The following is a 19,952-nucleotide window of genomic DNA, read 5'->3' as shown; positions in this document are numbered from 1 at the left end:
TTTCTTATGTGTTTTGCATGCGTTTCTTAGAATTACAGAGCCGTGGTTTTACACATTCCTTGTAGGACAGCAACTGTGATGTTTAGTTGTTACTATGATCGAAGCCATCTTGATGAACTGGAATGTTCACATTTCCGATGCCGTGGGATTAAGATGGTGTGTATCACTCTTAACATGCGATTCAACTTTTTGCTAGAACCCGTGTTTGATTGGCTGCGTGAAGTTACCTGTTAGATTTGAATGTTCATTGCTAGGATTGTCTTGTTACGGTTATGTGCAAATAGTCACACTGTATATGAGCTAGGTGCTAACACATTCTGCAAGTATGCGAATTGGGCACATATGCTACTATCATTAAATTGGTATTCCTATAGGAGGTTAGCATTCTCCGTGACCCTTTCTAGATCATGTTCAGTTAATCTTGTCTCGACAATTGCTAAAGAAAGCTGCTACCGTAATCACAATGGGTTATGTAATGGGTCTGGTTTGGGGCCATTGCATATACTCCCTTCGTTCCTAAATATAAGCCTTTCAATATGGACTACATACGGAGCAAAATGAGTGAATCTAAACTAAAATATGTCTATATACATCCATATGTAGTCTGTGTTTTGAAATCTCTAAAAAGGCTTATATTTAGAAACAGAGGGAGTATGTCCTACGTGAAGAACCAGTTATATGATTTATCGGTTATAAGTCGTATTTTCTTTTCTATATGCGCGATCTCTTGGTCTGCAAATGGACTTTCTCTGTAGTTGTTCCCTGTGCCATTGCTCTATTATCTGTTAAACACCCGTAAGCTACCAAGAAAGAAGAATTATTTTCGCACTTTCAGTACTAATGAGTTCCTGCTAGTCCTATTCCTTATCTGAATCACCACTAGATAATCTATTGTCATGGGATGAATAGTCTGATCATTTACTATGTGAAAAAGGGATACCATTAGGACCTGCAAAGCGTAGACCTGATACAGTAGTTCTCTCTTTTACCCGTTAGATTTACTTTATACCTTTGCAGGTAACAGGCGTGTGCATGCATACTGCCACACAGCCCACACTCACACATTGTATGATATTGATGCATGAATTCTACCTTAAAACAATGAAAGAAACATTGCAGTCCTTCATTTCAAATATTGTTGAGGGCTGAGGCATTTGATTCTGCTATTTGAAGTGAATGATGAAATTCTTCTGCAGAGGTTACATGGTTTTAATCCTTTACACTGTCGTTCTTAATATTATTTCTCTTGTACTTGCAGGGGAAAAAATGAACTGGTGTCAGACTTCAGGAGGTTCTGGGAAGAATTCCGCTCTTCCAGCTCTGAAAAGGTATCTTGATGCTTTCATTTTGTCACTGTAAGCCAATAACATTTTTCTATTTGGTTCTTAGTCTAACAATTGTCTTATGATTTTTCTTGTGCAGGAGAAAGAAAGGGCCTTAAATTTGGCAGTAGATGTCTTCTGTAGGCTAGTGAAGCAGCAGTCTAGTGTAGTTCAATTAGTTACGAAGTATGACTCCCCATACTTTCACTCCTTTAGATACTGTTATGGCATTGCTTTGTCATTATTCTCTATGCGAAACATCTTCTCGCATATCTTTTTGTTAATAGCTTGTCTCATAATTGATGCAGGTTAGTAGAAGCACATGTTTTTGCTTTTGTTATTGGAAGGGCCTTTGTCACAGATGTGGAGAAACTAAGAATCCACAGCAAAGGAAGATCCTTGCATGTTGATGATGTTATTGGCTTCTTTTCTGAGATCACAGAGGTTTGTCCTTATTGTGTCTATTTGTATGGTGCAGTTTCCAAACTTGAGCTAACCATACACTGTCTGATAACTTAATTCCATGATCCAGCTTGGCATATGTCCAGGTTCAAACTTGTTATATGCAGTTGAAGTTCTTGTGACAGAGGTTTGTCCAGTTGCCCTTAACATCTTGAGATACTAGTTTCCATTTATGTTTTATTTTTTCTGCCATAGTGTGTTCATCTGATGTTTAGTTTTGACAGTCATGGTACGAAAGTCTGTCTAAGGTTTTAATAGTAATGCTAGGTGGTCCAAATTTCATTGCAATAAATGCTTGTTCATTGATATATAAGCCACAAGATTATAACCCAACATGTTACATCAAATCATTTTAACTTTATAATCCTAATTAGGTAGTTGCTAATAGTGTGTTTATTTCCATTTGCAATGCTGTTTTCACAAGTATAATCTATTGTTACTTTGCCTGCTCTGTCAGTGCACGTCCAAGCTATCTGGAGGTTTAAAGTAATTCTAAACATCCTAGTAATGAGAGCACTTCATTGTTGTTGCAAACCTTATCAAAACAGTGCTAGTTATTACTGTACTGTATAGCCGCTTCCTTATTTTGCCAATGGGTTTTTCTTCTAGTATTTGCCAGTGGATGTTTTGAAGGGATCATAGGTAACTAATATTGCTAATGTTTGGTGTTATATTGTGTTGCGATGTGCAATCGGGTAGATTAGTGTGGCATACATCATTTTTTGTTTTCTATGCTTCCACTTTCAACTTCTGTAGTGCATTGAAGTTGAAGCATGATGTACATAGTATGAAGAAGGAAGAGGCGTGCACTTTCTGATTAAAGTAAACTTAGCAAGGATAGGGTCTTGCACAGCTGATTTCTGATATTTGAAATCCAAGATGAAACAACATTCGCCAACTTCTCAGAGTAACACGCATTTCATGTTTAATTTCTTGGCTACAGACTATTGATAAGCAGCCTTTGTTGGACTCTGGTATTCTGTGCTGCCTTATATATATCCTCAATTCCCTATTGAGTTCTGATGAATCCTGCAAAAAATCCTCACCTGTTGGTGGAGAAGGATCAGCAAGTGGGAAGAATAAAGATTGGGGTCCTTTGCAATCTCGGCGGCTCGAGGTAACACTACTCTTCTGTTTCTCATAGAAAGAGGACCTCCTTTGCAAGATTTCATAGTTTTTGACATACATTGAGGCAAATTTTTAGCTTTTTAACCTATTTTTGGTTGCACTTTGTATATTGTCCTCTTCAATGTCCATCTTATTAACTACTCCCTCCGTTCCTAAATATAAGCCTTTTTAGAGATTCCAATACTGACTACATACGGAGCAAAATGAGTGAATCTACAGTTCTACACTCTAAAATATGTCTATATACATCCGTATGTAGTCCATATTGAAATCTCTAAAAGGGCTTATATTTAGAAACGGAGGGAGTACAAGTCTTCTGCCTTATGTTCAAATACGTGATATGTTTATCCAATTTTTTACTTTGTCATGGCCAATTTTGGTTTTGACCTCATTTCTTGTTTTTTTCCTACGAAGATCGAGGCAAGTGTAGTGCATATAATGAAGGCACTAGCAAGCCATTCAACTGCTGCACCAAGTTTAATTGAAGATGACGCTCTACAGCTTCTTTTCCACATGGTTGCAAATGGTTCTGTATCTGTGTTTTCTCAGTTCAAGGAGGGTCTTGTTCCTCTTCACACAATTCAGCTTCATCGGCATGCGATGCAGGTAGGTTGATATGATACAGCGTTTATCTATGGATATTCCTGTCAGATCCCAAGTTACTAAATATTTAAGTTAATAACCAAACAGGTTCTCAGTCTCCTTCTTGCAAATGACAATGGGACTTCTGCGAAGTACATAAGGAAGCATCAGTTGGTACTTATCTTTTAATCTCTTTACTGTGGATGGAAAAGTATTTCAGTTTTGTTGTTCTCTTGTTGGTGGTTGTTTTATTTGGTAGGTAAAATGTCTCCTTGACACCAAACACCATGTAAAAATGCGTCCTCAGTCATCTAGTCTTGATTTAAACTCCTCCCTCAGTTCTAAAATACTTGTGGTTTTAGTTCATTAGTAAAGATCACTAGCTGTAACCTGCTGTTTTTGCTGATATTTCATGGCAAGTGATATAACTCTGAAGAGCACAGATACTTTGTCGACCCATCTACAATATTTCATTTAGACAATTACTTTTTTGGGCGTGTGTGTGACTGGAACATTTATTCTTTTACAAATATTGCTAATTAGTTTTATTGACCCATTGTTAATTATGCCTTTTAGATTAAAGTACTCCTTATGGCCGTGAAAGATTTCAAACCTCAAAGTGGTGATGCTGCTTATACCATCGGCATTGTGGATTTGTTACTGGAATGTGTTGAGCTCTCTTATAGGCCTGGTAAATCAATAGACTTTTTGCCATTCATATGCATTTCTTCCAAAGAGATGGTTTGGTTCAACATTCTCATTGCTTATATATTAAATGTTCAGTCTTGAGCGCTAATATTATGATGTTCCGTCTAACTTGCAGAGGCTGGATCCATTAGGCTCAGGGAAGACATACACAATGCTCATGGTTACCAGTTCCTTGTCCAGTTTGCACTCACACTATGCAGCTTACACAAAAATCAGGTTCACCAATCCTTGCCCAAGATAGTATCTGAAGAGAGTAGGTCGGATGCTTCCCGCAGATTAGAAGATACATTCTCATGTGACCTTTCACCTCAGCTGTCCAGGTTGCTTGATGTTCTTGTAAATTTGTCGCAAACTGGTCCCTCTGAAGATTTTGTTGGTAAAAGTATGCAATCTTCTCATGGGAAGGGAACAGGTCACAGCAGAAGCCGAACCCCATCTGCTGACAAGTTTGCAGATGACATTTTGGAAATGAGCAGTCCCAAGGTAAAAGATCTTGAAGCCATTCAGATGTTACAGGACATTTTTCTGAAGGCAGACAACTTAGAAGTACAAGCTGAAGTTCTCAATAGAATGTTCAAGATTTTCTCGAGCCATCTCGAAAACTACAAGCTATGTCAGCAACTGCGAACTGTTCCTCTTTTTATCCTAAACATGGGCGGTTTCCCTGCAGCACTTCAAGAGGTCATCTTAAAAATTTTAGAGTATGCAGTCACTGTTGTAAATTGTATTCCAGAGCAGGAGTTACTATCACTCTGTTGCTTACTGCAACAACCAATTTCTACCAGTCTTAAGCATACTGTACTTTCTTTCTTCGTAAAGCTCCTGTCCTTTGATCAGCAGTACAAGAAAGTTCTCAGGGAAGTGGGTGTTCTTGGGGCATTGTTAGATGACTTGAAACAAAACAAGCTTTTCTCTGGAGATGATCAGCAGAGCAAGATCTTTTACTCTCCGGAGATTAGGTCTGACACAGATGATATTCAGAAAACTGTGGACAACGAAGACTCCATTCTTTCACCGAAGTTGATGGCTTCTGGTTCCACGAAATTCCCCATGTTTGATGATGAAGGGACACTTAATGTTGCCTGGGATTGCCTTTTTTATCTGCTGAAGAGAGCTGAGACTAACCAGCAGTCTTTCCGATCTTCCAATGGAGTCAACACCATTCTTCCTTTCTTGGTATCAGAAAGCCACAGATCTGGTGTGCTACGACTACTGTCATGCTTAATAATTGAAGATTCTCTTCAGGTTTGTGTTCTTACCTTATTCTCCCATGAAAATAACTCATTTTTCATCTGGAATTATCATACTTTAGGGTCCTAAGGTTTTTGGGCCTAAGTGGAGCACCTATGCAAGTTTAAGTGTCTATGCTTGCCATATGACTTGTTGGTTCCAGTTGTGCTAAATAAGTGAACTTCATCAGCATGGCAGGTGAACTGTGATTTCTTTAACATATGTAAACCTTGCTCTTTTTCAGGCTCATCCTGAAGAAATAGGATCACTGATTGAGATCTTGAAGAGTGGGATGGTATCAACCTCACTGGGTTCTCAGCACAAGCTTGACAATGATGCAAAGTGTGATACATTCGGAGCTTTGTGGCGCATTCTTGGGGCAAACAATTCAGCACAACGAATTTTTGGAGAAGCCACTGGATTTTCTCTTCTACTTACAACACTTCATAGTTTCCAGAATGAAGGTGAAAATGAGGAGAATGAACCATCATTGTTTACTCACATGAAGATCTTTGGTTTTCTAATGCGCGCTATGACAGCTGCTGTATGCAACAATGCTGTTAATAGGATAAGGCTGCATACAGTTCTGTCGTCACACACTTTCTATGATCTTCTCTCTGATTCTGGGTTGCTTTGTGTGGATTGTGAAAAGCAAGTTATCTTACTTATGCTTGAGCTTGCACTTGAGATTGTTCTTCCTCCTACCAGCAACCTGCAGGTAGAGAGCATCTCATCTGAAACCTCAGAGGATGAACCATGTTTCTTGTCTGCAACCTCGTTTGGACTTTCAAAGCTTGATGTGGAACGTGTTTATAATGCTAGTGCAGTTGTCGTATTGATCCGCTCCTTGCTAATGTTTACGCCTAAAGTTCAACTTGAGTTGCTGAAATTCATCGAGAAACTAGCAAATGCTGGTCCCTTCAACCAGGAGAATTTAACTTCTGTTGGTATGGACGAAAGTTCTTGTTACCCTTTCTTTTCTTGTGATCATGTTGAGAAGAGTCCCTTATGTTTCTGTTCCCCTTTTTGTTATACAGGAAGTGTTGGTCTTCTACTCGAGACAATCAACCCATTTTTGGAGGGTTCCTCTCCTATTCTCAATCATGCTTTGAGGATTGTTGAAGTGCTAGGTGCCTATAGGTCAGTTATATTCCATGAAATTCCATTGCTGATCTCATCGCACTAGCTCTTGTCCTTTGATTTTGTCTTACATGTAATTTTTTGGTCAGGTTGTCTTCTTCTGAACTAAGACTTCTTGTGAGGTATATACTTCAGCTGAAAGTGAAGCGTTCAGGTCATCTTTTTGTTAATATGATGGAGAAGCTAATTCAAATGGAAGATGTCAGACAAGGAGATATTTCTCTAGCCCCTTTCATTGAGATGGACATGAGTAAAGCTGGCCATGCATCCATTCAGGTTTCATTAGGGGAAAGGACATGGCCACCTGTTTCTGGATACTCTTTTGTTTGTTGGTTCCAGTTTAGAAACTTATTTAGAAGCCATTCCAAGGAAACAGAAAAACCATCAAAAGGGGCTTATGGTAAAAGGAGTGCGCAAGTTTTGCGCATCTTTTCTGTGGGTGCAGTGGATGACGCCAACACTCTGTATGCAGAACTTTATCTTCATGACAATGGTGTTTTTACTATAGCAACAAGCAATTCAAGTTCACTGTCATTTCCTGGCATTGAAATGGTGGAGGGAAAATGGCATCATCTTGCAGTTGTTCATAGCAAACCAAATGCATTAGCTGGCCTTTTCCAAGCAAGTGTGGCAAGCATTTACCTTGACGGAAAGCTGAGGCATACTGGCAAGCTTGGATACTCGCCATCCCCATTTGGTAAATCATTGCAAGTAACACTTGGTACATCTGCTACCCGTGGCAAAGTTTCTGACTTATCATGGCAGCTCCGCTGTTGTTACCTTTTCGAGGAAGTCTTGACACCAGGGAGCATTTGTTTCATGTATATTCTTGGACAAGGTTACCGGGGATTGTTCCAGGACACTGATCTTCTGAGATTTGTACCTAACCGGGCCTGTGGTGGGGAGGTAATGGCGATTCTTGATTCACTTGAAGTGGAAGTAACTGCACCTTCAAGCAGCCAGCGGATAGATAGTTCAGCGAAACAAGTGAGTTCTAGACTTGAGAGCAGTGGAATTGTATGGGATATGGAAAGGTTAAGAAATCTCTCAATGCAATTGTGTGGGAGGAAGCTAATATTTGCATTTGATGGAACATCATCAGATGCTTTTCGAGCATCTGGGACTCTTTCCTTGCTTAACCTTGTTGATCCAACTTCTGCTGCTGCATCCCCTATAGGAGGTGCGTGAACTTCTTCCAGTTATTTGATTTATGTTTGTCTTTCTCGATTGGCTGGAGTATGTCAAGATTGAATTAGCTCTTCATATTGACAGGTATACCACGATATGGACGTCTAAGCGGTGATGTTTATGTGTGTAATCAATGCACAATTGGTGACACTGTTCAAACTGTTGGAGGAATGCCTGTCGTGCTTGCTCTTGTTGAGGCTGCTGAAACTAAGGATATGCTGCATATGGCACTGGAATTGCTTGCATTATCTCTTCAGCAGGGCCATCAAAATGTGAAAGACATGCAGGCCTTGAGGGGCTATCATCTTCTCGCACTTTTTCTGTACAGGAGAATGTCATTATTCGATATGCAATCTCTTGATATCTTCTTCCGCATCGCTGCCTGTGAGGCTTCGTTTCCCGAGCCACAGAAATCAAATATGAACCGAACATCAAGCTATGCATCTGGTATCTCCCCAGATGCCAGTCTTGATGATCTTAGCCTACCTAAGTTTGGCGATGATCTGTCTTCTGGTGGATCACATGGAGATCTAGATGATTTTTCAGCTCAAAAAGATTCGTTCAGCCATCTGTCTGAGCTTGAAAATGCTGACTTAGCTGGTGAGACTTCTGAGTTCATAGTTTTGTCAAATGCTGACATGGTTGAACATGTTCTCTTGGACTGGACTATATGGGTTGCTGCTCCTATATCAGTACAAATAACTCTTCTTGGGTTTCTTGAGAGGATGGTATCAATGCATTGGTTTAGGAACCACAACCTGACAATATTGCGTCGAATTAATCTTGTGCAGCATCTTCTTGTTACTTTACAGCGTGGGGATGTTGAAATTCCTGTGCTGGAGAAGCTAGTTGTGCTGCTTGGTGTCATCTTGGAGGATGGTTTTCTAGCTTCCGAGTTGGAGCTTGTTGTAAGATTCATAATCATGACATTTGATCCTCCAGAACTTAGCCCAAACCGTCAGATTGTCCGGGAGGCTATGGGAAAGCATATTATTGTGAGGAACATGTTACTTGAAATGCTCATTGATCTACAAGTAACCATAAACGCTGAAGAGTTGCTGGAGCAATGGCATAAAGTTGTTTCATCTAGATTGGTCACATATTTCCTTGATGAAGCTGTGCATCCGACAAGTATGAGATGGATCACCACCCTATTAGGAGTTTGCCTTACATCATCTGCTACATTCGCTCTGAAATTCCGTACAAGTGGTGGTTTCCAAGGGTTGAATCATGTGCTTCCAAGCTTTTATGATTCTCCTGAAATATATTATATAATCTTCTGTTTGATTTTTGGGAAGCCTGTTTATCCTCGAGTTCCGGAGGTCCGCATGCTTGATTTCCATGCTCTCATGCCTAGTGATGGAAACTATGGAGAACTGAAGTTTGTGGATCTATTGGATACTGTTATCGCAATGGCAAAAGCTACATTTGATTCATTTATTATGAAGTCTATGCTTGCACATCAGAATAACAATCTTTCACACCTTAATGGCACCTTGGTTGCGGATCTTCTGGAGGCAACATCAGACATGGGAGGAGATCTTCAAGGAGAAGCTCTGATGCACAAGACATATGCAGCAAGGTTAATGGCTGGTGAAGCAGCAGCACCTGCTGTTGCTACTTCAATATTGCGGTTCATGGTTGATTTGGCAAAAACATGCCCACCATTCTCTGCTGTTTGCAGGCGACATGAATTCCTAGAAAGCTGTATTGATCTATATTTCTCTTGTGCAAGGTTTGTATGATGTGCATATATCAAGTTACCTGGTGTTCTAGATGTTCAAACTGACCCTTTTGTTCTGCAGGTCTGATTGTGCGTTGAAGATGGCAAAAGATCTAACAACTGCTGCAATAGATGAGAAGAACATGAATGATGATGACAATGGAAGTTCAAAAGATACCTTTCCATGTTTGCCACAGAATCAGGAACAATCTGCCAAAACTTTGAGTGCTGCAAGTTTTCCTCAGGAGCAAAAAAGCACTAGCTCAGGAAGTACCGACATGCAGAACTCTTCTGATAATGGTGAAGTAAAAGCAGATATCTCTCTCAGTGAGGAGCTCAGCACCAAGTTTTTAAATGGAGAAGCAAGCCAAGTGTTTCAGAATGCTCATGGTAAAGGACCGCTATCAGCTGTGAGATCAAATGGCATTGCCGATTCTCAACAACTAGCTAATTCACCCAGCTCAGTCTCTGTGATTAACATTGGATCCCCTGTTTTGTCTGAGAGATCGACTCATAAACCAGCAAACACCCCTACCGCGTCTCCCATGGCCCCATTCACTTCTTGGGCTGGTAGCTCAGGATCATATACTGATGGTAGACACCTAACAGCCTCTCCATCCATGTCTTCAACTATATCTGCAGTGGACCTCGATTCATCTCCTGATCTGAAGACAAGCATTCAGGGATCGCCTGCAGTGAATATATTTTTCCCGATCAGTTCGAAGCTTCTGCTTGACATAGATGATGTAGGTTATGGGGGTGGCCCTTGCTCTGCAGGAGCTACTGCTGTTCTTGATTTCATTGCTCAAATCCTTGCTGATATTATATCAGAGCAGCTCAAAGCAACACTATTTATTGAAAGCGTTCTCGAGTCTGTGCCTTTGTTTGTAGACGTTGATTCTGCTTTGGTTTTTCAAGGCTTGTGTCTAAGCAGACTGATGAACTTCCTTGAAAGAAAACTCTTACTCGATGATGAAGAAGATGGGAAGAAACTCGACAAGAGTCGCTGGTCTGTCAACTTGGAACCACTTTGCTGGCTGATTGTTGACCGTGTATACATTGGCTGCTTTCCAACCCCAGTCGGTGTATTGCGAACGCTAGAGTTCTTGTTGTCCATGTTGCAGCTCGCCAATCAAGATGGCCGTATTGAAGATGCAGTACCTTCAGGTAAAGGTATTTTATCCATTGCTCGAGGAACCAGGCAACTCGACCCCTACATCCATGCCATATTGAAGAACACAAACCGTCTGATAATGTACTGTTTCCTGCCAACATTCCTTAAGAATCTTGGGGAGGATGACCTGCTGGCAAATCTGGCTTTCCTAACAGAAACAGGGAGAAATTTAGCTTCAAAACCTCCCCAAGAAGAGTATTCTGTTGATATTTGTACCATTCTTCAGCTTTTGACTTCCAACAAGAGACTGATTCTATGCCCAAGCAATGTTGATAATGATCTAATGTGTTGTTTCTGCATCAATCTGATGGCACTTCTTCGTGACAAGAGATTAACTGCGCAAGACCTTGCGGTGGATTTACTTAAGTACCTGGTAGTGCATCGACGCCCATCTCTCGAGGACCTGCTTGTTTGTAAGCCTAACCAGGGGCAACAAACAGACATTCTGCATGGAGGGCTTGACAAATTGCTGACTGGGAGTACATCCGTGTTTTTTGAGTGGCTCGAGAATTCCCAGCAAACAATTAGTAAAGTGTTAGACCAGTGTGCTTTAATAATGTGGGTTCAGTACATTACTGGCTCAGCAAAATTTCCTGGGGTGAGAATAAAAGGCATGGAAGTCAGGCGCAAGAAGGAGATGGGACGGAAATCACGCGAAATTGTAAAGCTAGATGCCAGGCACTGGGAGCAGATAAATGAACGGAGGTATAATCTTGATTTGGTTCGTGATGTGATGTCCACAGAGCTGAGGGCAATTCGTCAAGACAAATATGGATGGATATTGCATGGAGAAAGTGAGTGGCAGAGCCAAATTCAACAGCTTGTACATGAAAGAGGTATTTTCCCCATTTGTCAAGTATCCACAGAACCTGCATGGCAGTTATGTGCTGTTGAAGGACCATATAGAATGCGGAAGAAACTTGAGAACTCCAAATTTAAGATAGATACTATTCAGAATGTTCTAACCAGCAGCCTGGGGTTTGATGATGTTACTAGAGCCAAGAAAGAGGATGGAGACATGATGACATCTGGGTCAGATACAATGTCGGGCTTGAATCTTTTGACCTATGACACTGAGCAGAGGGAACTTGATGCTGCTGATTTTGCATCTTTCAAAGAGGATGATGACATATTCAAAGGAGGAAGCACAGCGTCACCTCCAATTGGCTGGACTGATGATAAAAGCAGCATCAATGAACAGAGTCTTCACTCTGCAAATGATTTCGGAGCAAAATCAAGTTCCTTTTCTTATCACATGTCAGAGAGTGTCCAAGGTAAATCTGAGTTATATTCACCAAGACAACCACCTTCAGTTAAAGGTACTGATACGAGAACCTCAGAGGATAAATCAGATAAGGAGTTGCTTGACAACGGAGAATATCTTATCAGGCCTTATATGGAACCTTCTGAAAAGATCAGGCATAAGTACAATTGTGAACGTGTTGCTGGTCTTGACAAGCACGATGGTATATTTCTTATCGGGGAGCTTTGCTTATACATTATTGAGAACTTCTACATTGACGATTCCAACTGCATTTGCGAAAAGGCCGATCAAGATGAGCTTTCTGTCATTGATCAGGCTTTAGGTGTGAAAAAGGATATAATGGGAAGCATTGATCCCCAGCAGAAATCACCTTTACCATGGGGTGCAACTGCAAAGGACTCACTTGGTGGTAGAGCATGGGCATACAATGGAGGTGCTTGGGGTAAGGAAAATCTTTGCAATAGCAGCAACCTGCCTCATCCATGGCATATGTGGAAGCTTGATAGTGTCCATGAGCTCCTGAAACGTGACTATCAGCTTCGACCTGTTGCAATCGAGATTTTCAGCATGGATGGGTGTAATGAGCTTCTAGTTTTCCACAAAAAAGAGAGGGAGGAAGTTTTCAGAACTCTGATTGCCATGAACCTCCCACGGAATAGCATGTTTGTATTCTTAACCCTTTGCAGTTATATACGTTGAGTTAATTCTATGCACACTTGCTTAATGTTAAGATTCTATCATTTCTTAGTTCTTACTAGTATAACTGGTTCGTGTCTTTCATTGGCTAGCATAGTAGGTTTATGTTTCAGTATTGTCTGAAATTAGTGTTTTCTGAGAAGTGGGTGCAGTCGGTCAAAACCAGCCAGTCAACTGCAAATACATGTAAATTTATGAAATCTGAGTTCTTATTAGGCAGATCTTGCCCGGTTCCTGTGTTTAACTAGAGCTGTTTCCTATCAATGTTTCTTCCTGAATGGTCTCTTGTAATTAATAGCTCAGGAGGCAGTGAAAGGATTTTATCTTCATCTTTTGTGAACGATCTGAACTTGTAGGATTTGGCATTTTAATGTTTTCATTTGTCACCTTTACTTATCGTTAGGATGTCGAGTGAAGGAACTTGATAATAAACATGGCTTTCCACAGGTTGGACACGACAATATCAGCTTCCTCAAAGCAGGATAGCGGTGAGGGGAGCCGCCTTTTCAAAGTTATGGCAAAATCTTTTTCCAAAAGATGGCAAAGTGGAGAAATTACCAACTTCCAGTATCTCATGCATCTAAATACACTTGCCGGTCGGGGCTATAGTGACCTTACACAGTACCCAGTATTTCCATGGGTTCTTGCAGATTACGAAAGCGATAACTTAGATTTGGGTAACCCCCAGAGCTTCCGTAAGCTTGATAAGCCAATGGGATGTCAAACAAAGGGAGGAGAAGAGGAATTCCGTAAGAGGTTTGTTCATCTAACACTTATCAGAAATACTTCTTTTGTTCTTTTCTTTTTCAGTTGGTGAAAAATATCTACTGTCTTCAGTGCTTCCCAACATCTAACATCAACTGACTACCCTCTTCCGTTACTTTCAGATATGATAGCTGGGATGACCCTGATGTACCAAAGTTCCATTATGGTTCTCATTATTCAAGTGCTGGGATTGTTCTTTTCTATCTTCTAAGGCTGCCTCCATTCAGCATGGAAAACCAGAAACTGCAGGGTGGACAATTCGACCATGCAGACAGGTTGTTCAATAGTGTGAAAGATACATGGACAAGCGCTGCTGGTAAGAGCAACACATCAGATGTGAAAGAGCTCATTCCTGAGTTCTATTATCTGCCCGAGTTTTTGGAGAACCGGTTTAATCTGGACTTGGGGGAGAAACAATCAGGAGAGAAGGTATTACTTTGACAGAAGTTCACTACTCTTTGTGCTGGGTGTAATGCTGATACTCTAACCAAGGCTCAGCTTTTTGAGCCAAGCATCTAAACTTTGTGAAATAATGCTCTCAGGTCGGTGATGTTGTTTTGCCACCTTGGGCGAAAGGTAGCACCAGAGAATTTATTAGAAAACACCGGGAAGCTCTGGAATCAGACTATGTATCTGAGAATCTGCATCATTGGATTGATCTTATTTTTGGATATAAGCAGAGAGGAAAGGTATATATAGCATCTCAGGCTCCTGTAATTTTTATCTTTCCCCTAGTCCTTGTGATAGCACATACTCCATACATGTTTGTGATTAAATCAAGTATATTGTTTTTACGATAGCAAATACATGTTTGTGATTCAAGGAGCTCCATTTCCATCATTATGATAGCACACACATGTTTGTGATTAGATCAAGTATATTGTTTTTACAATGGAATTATTTGGATATAGGTTTGTGTTTTTCATGCTCCCTGAGATTTAGTTTTGATCATTTATTTCTATTGTGTCCCATGTTGGCAGAGAACTATTTGTATATATTTGTGGACAGTATTGTAATATCAAACAGAGTGAAGTATAAAGTGAAGCAAAAGGAGTATTAATGTTAACGGTCTTCCATATTCCACTTTGTAACTTCCGCTTTTATTCATTGGTTGCATTTGTAATGGCTATTTTCTTTTGTGTATGGCAGGCAGCTGAAGATGCCGTCAATGTTTTCTATCACTATACATATGAAGGCAATGTTGACATAGATGCAGTATCAGATCCTACCATGAAGGCTTCGATACTGGCACAGATCAATCACTTTGGCCAGACCCCCAAACAGTTATTCCAAAAAGCCCATCCACAGCGACGGACTGACAGGAAAATTCCTCCTCATCCTCTACGGTACAGCACCTATCTCACACACCAAGAGATCCGCAAGACAGCATCATCAGTGTCCCAGATCGTGACCTACAATGACAAGATCCTAATTGCCGCATCAAACAGCTTGCTCAAGCCAGTTGCTTACAGTGAGTACATCTCATGGGGATTTCCTGACCGCAGCTTGAGAATATTGACATATGATCAGGATAGACTTCAATCAACACATGAGAACCTTCATGGTGGTAGTCAAATTCAGTGCACTGGAGTGAGCCATGATGGCAACATTCTCACCACAGGTGGTGATGACGGAGTAGTTGCAGTATGGAGATTTGTGAAGGATGGCATTCGTCGTCTCCTGAGGATGGAGAAAGCCCTGTGTGCTCACACTGCCAAAATAACATGCATCTATGTCAGCCAGCCTTACTCGTTAATAGTCTCAGGCTCTGACGATTGTTCCGTCATCTTGTGGGACCTGACAGGCCTGGTCTTTGTGAAGCAGCTGCCTAGGTTCCCAGCATCAGTGTCTGCATTACATGTGAACAACCTCAATGGTGAGATTCTGACTGGTGCTGGTGTTCTTTTTGCTGTTTGGAGCGTCAACGGAGACTGTCTTGCTGTGGTGAACACCTCTCAGCTTCCTTCTGATCTCATCTTATCTGTGGCAAGCACGACACACTCAGACTGGCAGGATACAAACTGGTATGTGACAGGCCATCAAAGTGGTGCTGTGAAGGTATGGAAGATGGTGCACTGCACGTCTGATGAGGCAGCAAACAACAAAAACAAATCCCCAACAACCACCTATGGAGGGCCGGGTCTGGATGTCCAGACGCTGGAATACAGGCTAATTCTTCAAAAGGTTCTCAAATCACACAAGCACCCGGTGACTGCCCTTTGTATACCGCCCGACCTGAAGCAGCTTCTGAGCGGGGATGCCAATGGTCATTTGTTTTCTTGGTCACTGAAAGATGACAGCTTTAAGGGCTCGTAGCGATAGAGAAATCAGGATTCACCTGCACATATCAAAGACATTGATTTAAAGTATATCTGGTAATCTGACAAGCATCTGCCCGTGTTGACAACCAAGAGCACAGGGTTGACCTTGGCTCGCAGAAACGTGCTGCATGAGACCCGTCTTGACGCCCAGGTTCGGCATCGGAGGACAGGCAAACAACAGAACACATTTGAAATGGGGAAGAAGTGGATGAGACGATGGAGGCGTCGTTGTGCTGACAATAGAATCTTATACTGTGCATTATGTGCTGGCTCCACCTCCTGCTCTTGGTTTTGTTTTGGTGAGGAGAAAGAGTTCCATGTGAGGTAGGAGAGGCCAGTGTTTTGTAAAGTGTGTATAGATGCTTTGGTGGTGGTGGTGGTAGTGGTTGTGGTGGAACGATGGGGTGATGTTGTACTGTCTATGGTTTTGTTTCGGGGGATGGATGTAAGGGAAGGGAAAGGGGGTCCGTGTTAGGTTCCTTTTTGCTGTTTCAACTTGACCCCTCAGAAGTGGTGTTGTTCATTCATTTAGTGGGTGTAATTTGAGCACCCTTCTGTTCACTTCACCTGAGTTGAGTTCATTGCACATACTCCCTCCGTTCCAATTTACTCGTCGTGGTTTTAGTTCAAAACATGACCCCTCAGAAGTGGTGTTGTTCATTCATTTAGTGGGTGTAATTTGAGCACCCTTCTGTTCACTTCACCTGAGTTGAGTTCATTGCACATACATACATGCAAGCAGTGAGATTTTGTTGGCTCCATGTTTGTCGTACAGCAGTCCATATACACCTACATAGAATCAATTGCACAACTGGTTACCGAAACTCCTAACCCGTTCATTCGATCTGCCTTAGAATTTGTGTTTTGATTTAATTAGAAGAGGACGCAAATCTATTTGGGTGCGCGCCCACACACACTAATGCTACATTTGCCTCATGCATCGGATCATCGAATGTCCGCAAACATGTCTTAGACGTGTACGTGGACATCCGGTCGGGCGGAGGCCATCCAACCGAAGTCGCCAAATGTTCAGAAGTCACCAAATATCCAGTCTTGTCCTGCCTTCGCTGTTTATCAAATTTTGTCTAGATTGAAAGTAATTCGATCATGCAATTAAATAGTTGTAAACAAATGCAACTACTGGCCAAAGGGATCCAAAGATGTGTTTGGTTGCCTGTATTTTAGGTCCAGCAAGGCCCGCATGGGATGAAAATGGGCTATTTGATTGCGTTTACTATTTGACCCGCATAGCACGAACCTCAAAGCACCTCTCAGCCAGGCGCGCTAGGAACGGCCGAATCGACCGTTTTCAGCAAGCCAGGCTGAGACGAGCCAGATTGAGCGCAAGTGGTGGGTCCCGTTGCACGAGAAGATACATGAGGGATGTGAGCTACTCCACACCCGATACCTGTTATCTTCTCATACCTAAGTAACCTCCTCTCTAATCCCCTTCTTTCCCGTCCCTTCCAATCTACACAATGATGCTTCGAATTCGAGATAAGCTCTACACAAAAAATATGTATAGATGTTATGGTTCCATTCAGACGATCGATTCGTAGTTTGGTTGACCCTAGATGATTAATTTTGTGTTCATGTTTGTAGCTATTTTGGACGCCGGGAAGAGCTCCACGACGTTTAGGAAGGCGAGGGAGTCCGAGCTCTGCGAGAGTGAGAGGCGCAACATGGTGGTGCCGCGGAGCACGCAGGACCTGGTTCTCGAGCACCTGTCCACGGTGAAGTAGTCCAAGTAACTGTGTGTTAACTATGTGAAATATGTAGATCGTTAACTCTTGATCATATCACGTGTATACAATCAAACACCGTGTAGTTGCATGCGCCGAGCCAATGCAGGACAACAAACACCGTGCCAAAATCGATCCCTTAATGCAGGCAGCTTCGGTGCGGGCAACCAAACTAAGTGCAGATGTTGCTTTTTTGCCTGTTTCTGCTCAACCAGACTGAAGTGGAACAAGTATGCAATGCAAACACTTTCAGAGATTTCAACCAAAAGCGCCCCAAGTCGACCGCCCCGACATACATCTTTTGCTCCTCATAAGCTTCCTATAGCAATGTTCCTCCCCTCGAGCTTAACCTTCTTATTTTGCATCTCCATGAACATGTGACACCTCTCCAATTTCTTCCCCCCCTTCATCTCATTGAGCTTGTGGAAGTGCATGTAGTCCTTGTGTGTAGTTTTGATAACATGCATCAAGATTGAGTTCAGTGATTGAATCAAATATGATCAAGATGAATTCCATGTGATGAACTAAATGTGATCTAGATGGAGTCCATTGGAGGATCTCGGAGGTTTCCATGCTTAGGCTAATGAGTTGAGCCATGATTGTTAGATGGAAAGATTAGGATTGCATGCATCGATATATCTCACTGATCTCTTGACGGCCTTTACTTGTCTCCCAAGATGTACAAATATACGGGGAGGGAGGAGGCGTGGCAGGTATAGATACAAGACCCTAGCCCTATACATGTACATGCAATAACAACATGTTCAACACCCTCCGTAGTCAAAACGTCGCTGGAGATGCAAAGACTGGACCGAAACTCCTCGAAGGTTGATGCTGGTAGGCCCTTCGTCATAGCATCGGTGAACTGTTGAGCGGTGGATACATGCAAAACTCGAATACGCCCAAGCACCAACTGGTCATGAACGAAGTTAATGTCGATCTCAATGTGCTTCATTCATCGATGATGGTCTGGATTGGCGGAGAGGTAAACGACAGACATTATCGCAGTAGACGATCGTGGCCTTGTGGACCTCACAAAGTAACTCCTGCAACAACCGACGGAGCTAGGAGCACTTAGCAACGGTGTTAGCCACTGCCCTGTACTCCGTCTCAGCACTCGAGTGAGAGACCGTAGGTTGTTGCTTGGATGACCACGAAATAAGCGAGGGCCAAAGGTAGACACAATAGCCAGACGTAGAGCGACGGGTGTCGAGGTAGCCAGCCCAGTTTGCATCTAAGTAGGCGACTATGTCGGTGGAGGAGGATGTCGCCACGGTGATTCCCAGTGCCATGGTGCCGTGTATATACCAAAGAATACACTTCACCAGAGTCCAGCGAGAGTCTCGCGGGGAGTGCATGTGAAGGCACACCTATTGGACAACATACTACAAGTACGGTCGTGTAAGCGTTTGGTACTGCAAGGTATCGAGAATGGAGCGGTAGAACGCAACGTCAGAGGTAGGTGATCCCTCCAGAGCAGAAACCTTGGCCTCCGTGTCGACAGCGTGTCGATGGGCTTGCAATTGAGCATGCCAGCCCGCTCGAGCAGCTCGTGGGCGTACTTCTACTAATGCCGAAAAAACCCATCAATGCGCCGGACGACCTTGATGCCGAGGAAGTAGTGCAGGGGCCCCACATCCTTGAGGGCGAACTCGTCACGTAGGCGAGTAGTGAGCTATTGAAGGAGCTTGATGGAGGACGCCGCCAGGATGATGTTGTCGATGTAGAGCAGAAGGTATGCGGTAGCAGCGCCCTGATGGTAGACAAACAATGAGGCATCAGAGCGGGTTGATCGAAAACCAAGTTGCTTGAGGAAAGCAGTGATGCGCTGGTACTACGTTTGTCGTACCTACTTGAGCCTGTAGAGTGAGTGGGAAAGCAGGAACACATGATCCGGATGAGCGGCATCGGCGAAATCGGTGGGCTGCTAGCAGAACACCTGCTCAGCAAGGTGACCATGCAGGAACGCGTTGGAGATGTTGGGGAACGTAGCGTGCAAATTCAAAAATTTTCCTACGCTCATGAAAGATCTATCTAGGAGATGCATAGCAATGATAGGGGGAGAGTGTGTCTATGTACCATCGTAGACCGTAAGCGGGAGCTTTTGACAATGCGGTTGATGTAGTCGAACTTCTTCTAGCTCTAACCGATCAAGTACCGAACGTACGACACCTCCGAGTTCTGCACATGTTCAGCTCGATGACGTCGCTCGTCCTCTTGATCCAGCAAGGTGTCGAGGAAGTAGATGAGTTCCGCCAGCACGACGACGTGATGACGGTGATGGTGAAGTGATCTCCGCAGGGCTTTGCCTAAGCACTGCGAATTATGACCGGAGGCGTAAACTGTGGAGGGGGGCGCCGCACACGGCTAAGATAATGTCTTGGGTGTGCTAGGCGCCCCCTCCTCATATATATAGGTGGTAGGGAGAGGGGAGAGGCGAAGGGGCGCCCCAAGTGGGGCTGAATCCCACTTGGGCTCCTGCCCTGGTTCAACCTCCCCCTTCCTTG

The 19,952-nt window shown here is 42.7% G+C and overlaps 1 protein-coding gene across 1 annotated transcript in view; it reads left to right on the top strand.

Moving 5' to 3' along the window:
• Nucleotides 1–16,269, top strand: part of LOC119311779 (protein SPIRRIG-like) — a 17,530-nt gene extending 1,261 nt beyond the window's left edge. Inside the window, exons 2-19 of the mRNA XM_037587480.1 lie at nt 1,259–1,328; nt 1,423–1,508; nt 1,631–1,766; nt 1,855–1,911; nt 2,728–2,901; nt 3,327–3,518; nt 3,603–3,668; nt 4,071–4,185; nt 4,318–5,447; nt 5,677–6,379; nt 6,470–6,572; nt 6,662–7,752; nt 7,845–9,495; nt 9,566–12,583; nt 13,065–13,373; nt 13,505–13,811; nt 13,925–14,071; nt 14,532–16,269. Of these exons, the coding sequence (XP_037443377.1) occupies nt 1,259–1,328; nt 1,423–1,508; nt 1,631–1,766; nt 1,855–1,911; nt 2,728–2,901; nt 3,327–3,518; nt 3,603–3,668; nt 4,071–4,185; nt 4,318–5,447; nt 5,677–6,379; nt 6,470–6,572; nt 6,662–7,752; nt 7,845–9,495; nt 9,566–12,583; nt 13,065–13,373; nt 13,505–13,811; nt 13,925–14,071; nt 14,532–15,698 (10,522 nt within the window). The 3' untranslated portion in view covers nt 15,699–16,269. The remainder of the gene's footprint in view (nt 1–1,258; nt 1,329–1,422; nt 1,509–1,630; nt 1,767–1,854; nt 1,912–2,727; nt 2,902–3,326; nt 3,519–3,602; nt 3,669–4,070; nt 4,186–4,317; nt 5,448–5,676; nt 6,380–6,469; nt 6,573–6,661; nt 7,753–7,844; nt 9,496–9,565; nt 12,584–13,064; nt 13,374–13,504; nt 13,812–13,924; nt 14,072–14,531) is intronic.
• The last annotated feature ends 3,683 nt before the right edge of the window (nt 16,270–19,952 follow it).

This window comes from Triticum dicoccoides, chromosome 5B (assembly GCF_002162155.2).
Source record: "Triticum dicoccoides isolate Atlit2015 ecotype Zavitan chromosome 5B, WEW_v2.0, whole genome shotgun sequence".
NCBI classification, from domain to species: domain Eukaryota; kingdom Viridiplantae; phylum Streptophyta; class Magnoliopsida; order Poales; family Poaceae; genus Triticum; species Triticum dicoccoides.
The sequence above is the reverse complement of the archived record's forward strand: the minus strand, read 5'-3'. Positions and strand labels throughout refer to the sequence as shown.